The sequence below is a fragment of the Dendropsophus ebraccatus genome, chromosome 4 (genome assembly GCF_027789765.1).
Source record: "Dendropsophus ebraccatus isolate aDenEbr1 chromosome 4, aDenEbr1.pat, whole genome shotgun sequence".
NCBI classification, from domain to species: domain Eukaryota; kingdom Metazoa; phylum Chordata; class Amphibia; order Anura; family Hylidae; genus Dendropsophus; species Dendropsophus ebraccatus.
The window spans coordinates 107306629-107316847 of NC_091457.1; the positions used below are offsets into that span (position 1 = coordinate 107306629).

The 10219-nt window shown below is 41.7% G+C and overlaps 1 protein-coding gene across 1 annotated transcript in view; it reads left to right on the plus strand.

Annotated features, from left to right (window-relative positions):
- The window catches only part of GRM7 (glutamate metabotropic receptor 7), a 319156-nt gene extending 309468 nt beyond the window's left edge, over window positions 1-9688 (plus strand). Inside the window, exon 10 of the mRNA XM_069966643.1 lies at window positions 8935-9688. Within this exon, the coding sequence (XP_069822744.1) occupies window positions 8935-8984 (50 nt within the window). The 3' untranslated portion in view covers window positions 8985-9688. The remainder of the gene's footprint in view (window positions 1-8934) is intronic.
- Window positions 9689-10219: the final 531 nt, after the last annotated feature.

Consider the following 10219-nt stretch of genomic DNA (forward strand, 5'->3'; position numbering starts at 1 on the left):
CCCTGCACTTACTACTGCATCAAGGCTTCACTTCCTGGATAAAATGGTGATGTCACGACCCGACTCCCAGAGCTGTGCGGGCTGTGGCTGCTGGAGAGGACGATGGCAGGGGAACACTGAGGGACACAGGGCACTGGAGGAACACTGAGCATCCCTCTGCCATCATCCTCTGCAGCAGCCAAAGCACGCACAGCTCTGGGAATTGGGTCGTGACATCACCATGTTATCCAGGTAGTGAAACCTTGATGCAGTAGTAAGTGCAGGAGAAAGTGTAATGACAGAGATATCAGAGTCAGACTTTAAGCAGCTTGTAAACTTTTCTTGAAAAAGGTATCTTAGTGCAAACAATTACAAACAGTGCTCAGGTACTTCAGTGCATCAATACAATAGTCCGACAGGTGAATAATTGAGTAGATAGAAAACAATAACAGGAGATAGGGACTGGATAGGAGGGCCCTTGCTTAATGTACTAGGTATTCTGCTGGGATGTGGTGAAGTGTTGAGAAGAATCCTCATACTCATGTATGGATCGGTTATCTCACCTAATTACCTTCTGCCCCACAATGTCAGGTTTCCGTCCTATTGGTGTAGTACGAGTCCCAGTTCTCTGCTCTGGGTGGAGCTGGCTTGTTCTGTCCTTCTTACAAGGCTGAGCGTCTTGGCAGTGGAGAGTGGCTGAACTTGCACTGTGCTTTACTGTAGGATCTGTCTTAAACTTTTCTAAGGTGGTCAAATGGCCAATTAAGTTAGTCTGTCCTCGGCCTAGGCAAGGGTGAGATTTCACTTGACTCCAGTGTACCTAGGAGTCTTTTCTGGCAATCCATAATAGTTGGATAGCAAGTGCCAGGAACAGTTATATACACGTCCTGCCTGGTGTTTAGCCAGGCACTAACTGCTTAACTAAAGGAAGTGTATGTGTAGCTAGACCTAAGTGTTATCTGCAGCTGTGTTGTGTAAGAGTGACATCTAGTGGTTGGAGTGAGGAACAGCGGCCAATCTGTGCTAATCTGTGACACTTGAGTGATACGGTTTTACTAAGGTGTAAGACAAGAAAAGAAGACACGAAGTGGGACACTACAAATCTAGAAGGGCCCATTGTACTTTTTTCAGTGGAGCCTCTCTACTATGTATGAGCACAAAAATGTTAGCCAGTAGAAAACAGTCAATGTGCATCATCTCTTTAAGTCTATGTCCCATTTTCCTCACCCTTAATGTTTCCAGTCTTCCAGAATGTAAGCGGCCGCGCTAAGATAAATTGGCAATTAGAGAAACAAGAGAAGAGGTGAGCGCCATTCATTCAGCCTGCGCTTGCCCTCCACACAAAAGCACTTGCTGTCCAATATTTCACAATCAGTGACAGTGAATGGGGCTCTCCTTTACAGAGGCCAGGACATTTGGCAGCACTGGGGGTGGAGGTGTCCTGTCCCGGAGGGGACACTATAGGAGATTTATTCTGCATTCCTATCTTGCATACATTAGCTGACAACTGCTTCACTTGGCCATAATCTCTGTTTATTCAGTGCACTTCAGATTTATTGTTCCACTGGGTTTTTTTGTTTGGCCCTTAGGAGATGTGCAGGGTGAATATATTGTGATGGAGTGGGGAGTATTGATGTGAACGTATTTCAACAGTGAATGCAAGCAATGGTTATGTCCATCTGGGGTATTGAGTTATATATGGTGCTGATCCCCCAATTAGCCCCGTGGGTAAATTCATCTGCAGTGGCGCATTTTTGTGTAGTTTATCTCATACCAATACATTTAGTAGCAATTGCGCACTGTACCACCATTGTTTCGCATTGCCTGCCTTAGTCATAGACTCTACTCCTGTGCTTGTGCTTAAGTGTTGCATAGTAAAAAGCACTGCTTTCCAATATATTTGAAGGGGTTATCCATGGGGAAAAACATAGCCACTTTATTCCAGAGACAACATGACTCTTGTCTCCAGTTCAGGTTTGCTTTGCAATTAAACCATCTAAAAAAAAAATAAAAACACTACCTTGTCGGCGCCGGAATGGAAATCCCAGTAGTGCAGTCCATTTTTCAGTAAAAATGCTGCCTGTTTTCTGTGCTCTGCATTGGTTTCTTTACATGCACCGGCCCGCACTGCACTAGAGGCGGACCCAGCCCCGCTCATTGTAATGGCATCCCCTTCCCTCTGTGACACACCTCCATTAGAATGGAGGGCTCTATCCAGGGGTGAGGTGGGTTTGGCCCGCTCTCCCAAGATGACAGGTTCCCTTTAAGAGGATTTTTCCTTTCATTGAATGATATCCTTTGTGGATATGCTTACAGGTCTCTTAAATGAGGGGCCCCATCGCTGCCTATCTTTGTTTTTACGATTCATACAATTGAAATGTAAACTAGACCACATTGTCTTAGTGCTTTAATATTGCAAAGCAAGGGTTTCTAAAACAATATGTTGTGAAGCATTGTCCCAATAAATAAATATGTTAGTTTAAGTAATCACTGTGGGGGAGGGGTGTCATTGATGCAGTAGATTTTCCATCTTCTCCAGTGAAAGACTAACCCTGCTGCCTATATTTAACTTCTTGCTATCACCTTGAAACAAAATGGATAAAATTAAACTGTAAAAGACGGTGTTAAAATAATTGCGACGTGTGGGAAGAGAAAATCATGTGTGAAGTGCTGCAGGCGTGAAAAGTATCTGTCTAAGGATGGAAAGTTCCTGAGAGCAAAAAAACAGAATAAATCAAACCCATGCCAAGAGTTTTGGATGCAGGCCTGGAGCAACCAGTTCAATCATAAAGGAAGGCCCAGTAACAACCAGTGTCGAGTTCCATTCAGGTATTTTTCTAGTATTTTGGTTGCATCCAAAACTGCATTCAGAAAGAATCATAGGAACATCCCATGGCTATTGGTGAACTCATGGTAGCACGGCTTCGGATGTATGCATTCCCCAATACATGGGAATACAGATATTACCCACTGTAAGTAATCAATGGAAGTTTCTTTTAAGTGACTGCAAGCAGACATATTAAACATGGTTGAAGGAATTGATACAGGAAGTATAGTAGAACATATTAGCCTTCTTTAGTTCAATTGGAATATTATTTTTATTGAACCCAATCTTCTCTTTTAAGAGTATGGCACACTGCGCACAGTTAAACAACTGATTCAGCTCTGCTTCATCTACAGCATCCCAGCATCCCTTGCAGCTCTGATTGACATGGCTGGCTCTGTCTATTTTGTGTCCCCTGATGATTCTTGAGACATTTGTCAGACAATGTTTCTAAAGCTTAAATTGATACAGACACAGACAGCCGGGGAGGAACCACAGCTCAATGCTCCCATCCACACTCTACACAATTGTCCTATCAATTCCCGTCTTCTTCCAGCTGTTGACCAGAATGAAAGCTCCAGAGCTGCAATCTCCATGAATACATTTCAGTTCTGGCTCAATATCGCAATAAACCCATCATGTCTAGGAGGGATACCACCATAACATCCTCCCATCTGTTAACTCAAATGAGCTCCAGGGGTCTATACACTCTGCTCACTGAGTATGTAGGATGTTACATAGACCATGGCTCTCATATAGCATAGCTAGTGACAGCTCCCTGCCCAACCTTCACATTCTGTGCCCAGCAAGTTATGGTTATCTCCAGCTGGTGGGAGCAGCAGGCCAAACAACAAGGCTATGTCTGGTAAATGGCTCTCCGAACATCTGTCCTTCTGGTGTGGAAATAGAGGAAGATGAGCCAATGGGAGCATTCCTATCCCTCTCCATTGCAGGTGACTGATGCCAGTGTCATAACTCTTCCTGCCCTGGCTTTTCTCACTATGATCAGCCTCAATGTGCTTTCCTGTGTTATTCTTGGGTGAGTGCTTTATGACTAATCGAGAGGTCTGTCTGCAAATCCTTTGCCGCCTGGGAAAATTAGGCTGGATTTATGTCCTCTGCTGCCCGTGCAGTGGCAATGTGTTTTATTACTCTGTTTGTTACTTACTCTGCACCCCCTGCTGCCACTCCTAACCTCTCCTGTACCAGTGATGCCAGGGAGATGAACAGAGGAGGCCCCCTAACAATCTAATAAGGATTGACCCCCATCATAGTGATGGATTTTGCTACTCAAGAGAGATTAGTTTTTTCCCTTTCAACAATCCTTTCATGAACCTGGCCCAGTACTCAAACACAGTGGGGGACATGTATAAATTATGCACCCCTGGAATACGCCATGGAAAATGCTCAGATTGTTACCTTTTCCATGAGGTACGCCAGCTGTAACCCCCACTGACCTGATGGATAGGCATGGGGGGCGAGGCAAGATGGGAAGAAAGCATGGTTTATGCCTGAAAACAGATGTAAACCATAAAAAAAAACCTCCACCTTCTGAATCCCTGTGCAAGTTTGGCTTTGTTTAAGATAGGCGAACGACTACACCAGTCTTAATAAACGTCCCCCAATGTTTGCTGACATTGAATTTCTTTGGGAAAGTGGAGTCATGCAGAGACACTTGCCAAGGTATGGGGTCACACCAGGCTGGACAACCTCACTTCAAGGGCTCCATTGAAGCTGCATGGTCTACCTTTGTAGGAATGTTGGCCTTGAGTTGTCCTATGGTGTCTCACAGTTCACAGAAGATTGATCACTTCTTGTGGAGAGTTATTTAAGATGTTGTCATTTTTGACCCACAAAACTGGGTCAACCAAGAAACATGCCAGTGTGTTACATATATAGGAATGCAACGTCTATCATGCGGCTTGAGGTATGATTTTGGCCAATGTTCTCATCATACAACAAATATAATATTATTACTAAAATAGTTACAATCTTGTACATAGGAGGCAGTATTATAGAAGTTATTCACTGTGTTAGCTAAAAGAACAATCCGTTTATTGAAGACAATAGTTCGCATGAACATCGGGAGGGAGGTGTATGCAGGTGCTTCTAGGCAAACGACCATTTTAGCGTCCAATGACGCTTCTTCTGGCCTAGGAAGAAACATCATTGGACGCTAAAGCGGTTGTTCGCCTGGACGCACCTGCATACACCTCCCTCCCGATGTTCATGCGAACTATTGTCTTCAATAAACGGATTGTTCTTTTAGCTAACGCGGTGACTGCATAGTACAGTACTTTCCCTTACTACATGTGCATGAACTGTCTTCTTTTGCTGTGTTCCTCCGCAGCCATTGTGATCCATTAGCTTGATTGTCTGATTACATATACGTCCTGACTCACAGTGCTCCAACCTGCTATTGTGGTGCCAGGCCTAGTATTCTCTAGTGAACTATTAGGCTATGTTCACACTCCGGAACAGACCGGCCATTCCGTGACCGGCCAAGCCGCTTGCTTCATTGTGTGAACTGACAGGGTTTCCTACGGCCGCAATTCACTGAATTGCGGCCGCAGAAAATTGACATGTCAGTTCTTTGCGGTGCCGTAGTGTGAACATAGCCTCATAGTAGATATATTCTTGTATATAGAGGCAGTATTATTGTAGTTATATTCTTTTACATAGAAGGCAGTATTAAAGTAGTTATATTCTTGTACATAGGGGGCAGTATTATAGTAGTTACGTTCTTGTACATAGAGGCAGTATTATATACTAGTTACATTCTTGTACATAGGAGCAGTATTATAGTAGTTACATTCTTTTACATAGGAACAGTATTATAACATGTGGGGGGTACTATAGTGGTTATATTTTCGTGTTTGAGGGAAGTATTTTTATAGTCATATTCTTTTGCATGGAAGTTCGTATTATTGTAATTATGTTCTTTTATATGGGTAACAGTATTATACCGTAGTAGTTATATTCTTTTACATAATGGGCTGTATTATCATAAATTGACCTTGATTTTAATCAGTAACCTGCCCTACTTCAGAAAAGTACACTGCCTTTACACCTATACAACACAATTGTAGGATCTTTAATCGCACTGTGAATATTTTACATTGAAATGTTTTAGTTGTCAGGCATGTAGCAGCAGGGTTGTCAGCTGATGCATGGTTTGTATATATTTTGTGCCTGTGTTTGTCACTTTGTACATAGGACCTGGGAGGTTTGTCAGGATGATTAGTGTTTCTGTTCTCGTCACCTCCTGCAACAAACCCGCAACAGGAACCAAAGCGTTGACCTTTCTCCGCGTGTTCACCGGCATTACAGAAAATTCTAGGTTCTATTAATACCTGCTGTAAAGTCGACTCTTCTCAGTGCATTCATTCTAAAGATTGCACCTTAATAAATGCTCAAGGTTATGTGTATTTCACCGGGGATTAAGGGGCATTTCCCACCTGTTTAAGTGTTAATGAGATGGAAAGGATATAAGCCTGTAGATGTGGTTGAATATTCATGTAAAGAAAAAATACCTTTGGAACCCAGAACCTACAAATATTGTTACAAATTAACCCTTAACCTGCTGGGCTTCCTCCGTTGTTTTATACCTTTCTAATGTACAGGGTTAGGGAAATTAAGCATCCCCAACTGATAGGGCTCTAAAAAGGCATTCTACTATTCTAATCAGACAATGATGCATTAACCATAGTTAAATACATTTTGTGGAAAAAGTCCCTGATAGGTGGCGCTGCAGGTATGCACATCACACTTCAAGTGTTCAATAGGTCCCCCTTGGTTTTCAATAATGCTCTCCAGTCGTAAAACCATGTTTCTATCGCTAAAGACTTTAATCACTACAACATGCAGACAGTAGCTGCCCTTCAGATTCACACCAAGAAGCGATGGTCATAGATATGGCCAAAAGTTTTATTATTTTGATGCACGTTGCATCTGTGAAAGCCTCAATTTATGGGAATAAAATATTGTTACTCCTACAGCACTACCTATCGGTGACTTTATGAACAAAAATCTGAAGGGCTCATTCTCGTTTGGAGCAGCAACATTCCCTTCAGAGCCCTATGATTTGGTTCCTCATTCTTTTTAATATCTCTGCTTGCTGTCAGTGATGAGGTTGAAATCTCATCCTGACCTCATCCTGCTTAAACAGTTGTAAACAGTCCTTTGAGAGTTGAAGAAAGCAGCACACATATCCCTAATTTTGTAGACCGATTTTTACTTACAATCGAACATTAGGAAAACTTCCAGGATAGGACAGAGATAAGTGTTCAGCACTCCGAGCATTGTCTACATTGATACATCGCCCGCAGCGGCTGTGTGAGCAGTACTAGGACAGTGAGTGTATCCATTCAAAACTGACATGTCTCTCATTGGCTCTTGGGGTCATTACTTTGTATTCATTGTAGGATTTCACCCTAGATACATTTCATTTCTATAAGTAAACACTTAAGCTTTTTCAAGTTCATTATTTTGCTCAGGATTGGACGTCCTCTAATGTTTATTGATGTCTGGTGTCGGTTTATTTGCTTCTTAAATGCTGCGGTTTGTATTTACTTCCCGGCATTCTGCTGCTGTATCGCTGCCCTGATGCCTCACTATAATAGTACCCAATTTATAGTGTAACTTAATACTTGTGCAGATGAATGACATCAGCGAATCAGCCAGAAAAACATGCTGATCTTCAGAAGCGGCTTCATTTATACAAATCTCATTACACGGTCTGCTGTTAAGGAGAGACATATGCAGTATTAGGCTATGTTCAGACCTCGTATGAGACCGGCCGTTTCGTGACCCGGCTAGGTCACGGAATGGCCGGTCTCTGAAAAGATCATCCTGCCGCAGAGTTCTGATGCAGGTGCCTCTGAGCACGCCTGCATCGAAACTCCCCACTGCACACTTTTAAGCGTGTGGCCGGTTTACTGAATAGCGGCCGCAGAAAACTGACATGTCAGTTCTTTGCGGCGCCGCTAGGGATCCCGGCCGGAGCGTATACTGTGTGTATACACTCCAGCTGGGACCCCATACAAGATAAGGCAGTGTGTATTTTTGTACAAAGTACAGCCGTTGTTGCCGATTGCAACAACGGCCGTACATTTACGAAAGGATAAGCTGTGGGAACATAGCTGTAAAGTAGTTATATTCTTGTACATAGGAGCAGTATTATAGAAGCTAAATTCTTGTACATAGGGGGCAGTATTATAGTAGTTATATTCTTGTACATAGGGGGCAGTATTATAGAAGCTAAATTCTTGTACATAGGGGGCAGTATTATAGTAGTTATATTCTTGTATATAGGGGGGGTATTATAGTAGTTATATTCTTGTACATAGGGGCAGTATTATAGTAGTTATAATTTTGTACACAGGGAGCAGAATTATAGTAGTTAAATTCTTGTACACAGGGGAGCAGTATTATAGTAGTTATATTCTTGTACATAAGGAAAAGTATTATAGTAGTTAAATTCTTGCTTGTACATAGGGGGCCATATTTTAGTAGTTACATTCTCGTACATTGTGACAGTAATACAGTAGATATATTCTTGTCTATAGGGGGCAGGATTATAGTAATTATGTTCTTAAACATAGGATGCAGTATTATAGTAGTTATATTCTTGTACATAGGAGGCAGTAGTATAGTAGTTATATTCTTGTACATAGGGGCTAGTATTATAGTAGTTATATTCTTGTACATAGGGAGGAGTATTATAGTAATTATGTTCTTAAACATAGGAGCAGTATTATAGTAGTTATATTCTTGTACATAGGTGGCAGTATTCTAGTAGTTATATTCTTGTACATAGGAGGCAGTATTATAGTAGTTATATTCTTGTACATATAGAGCAGTATTATAGTAGTTATATTCTTGTACATAGGTGGCAGTATTCTAGTAGTTTTATTCTTGTGCATAGGAGCAATATTATAGTAATTATATTTTTGTGCATAAGGTGCAGTAATTCACTAGATATATTCTTGTACATGAAGGCATTATTATAGTAGTTGTATATAGGGGACATAATTAAAATAATTATGTTTTATGTTGCAATTATTGATATATCATGCTTTGAAAAGTCTCTAATACATAACACAACATTTTATGTTTTGTTTTTTTTACAGGCCCAGCCACAAAGAAAAAATATGTCAGCTATAACAACCTGGTGATATAGGCAGCCTACTTGTCTAAGATGGAAGAGGCAGCAGCTACATTTTCATTCCTGAGTTGTGTGGTGCGGCTCGCTTCCTCTCCACCCCGTGCCTCACTCACAGCGGCCAATCATGGGAGGAGAGGAGCTGCTGGAAAATGATGGTGCACAGCCCTTGAGGACTGGGGAAAGCTGCTTTATCCAAGCCATCTGAACTATTCTTGGCTTATATCTCAGTGGCCAGGACCAAGCGATGAGCGCCCAGCCCCGCGTGAAGCAAGTTTGTGAGCGGGCCTTACCAGGGCTCTTTTGCCTATTTTGGGGACCATTAGACTCAGATCTTTCTGTACAGAACTTTTTGCATACAAACTTCTATCTTTTCATATCCAACTTTACTTTCACCATTTGGGGAGTCCATTTTACTTGGAACACCCCTCCTCTCTTCTCCCCAGCAGCAAGCACTTCAGTAACCTGGCTTCCATATTGGCACTCATTTTCTGTGGGTCACTCATTTACAGAATCTTTCAAGCCTCTTTATTTATTTATTTTTTTTACATTTTTTTTTCATCTGTTTCTGTCCAAGTTACTTTTCTTTAATCATATTTTTCTTTAAATTCCTTTTTCATTTCTGAAAAACAAGGTTTTTAAAGACCAAAAACTGTGTGTGATACGCAGACCGTTCCTGAGTGTGATTGGCTGGCAGGATCTGGTGATGTGATTGGCTGAACCTCGGGGGTCTTTTGTCTCCGAATGCATGTTATCTCTCTCTCTGCATTTTTTTTTATTTTTCTGTCAGAGAATTCTGCTGTTTGTGTTTGATTTCTTTTCATTTGCCCACGGGGGTTCCATTGACAGGAAGCGGGTTGAGGTGGTCAACATTTTAACCCGCCTCTAGGGATCTGTCTGAGCCTGATCAGTGAGGGCCACTCCGTGGACTCAGATGTGACAAAAAAAAGCATGTATGTTTTTTACTGTTTGTAATGAGTATTTTCTGCTTATGTGCCAACCTCGTGAGACACCCTCCCCAAACTGCCCTGTGATATTGTCAGAGAATGTATTAATTAAAGATTTTGATTATCTTTTCTATTTTATGTTGTGAAAATTTTGTATTTACTCATGAAATGGATGGGGTTAATATGAACTGATGGCGATATTTGAGAAGTCCCTGTCTGATACCAACTTTGCTTGGTAAGCAAGTGCAATTTTGAGTCTCCCAGTTGGGGTTGGGTAGTACTCACTATTTTATTATTCTCTTGATC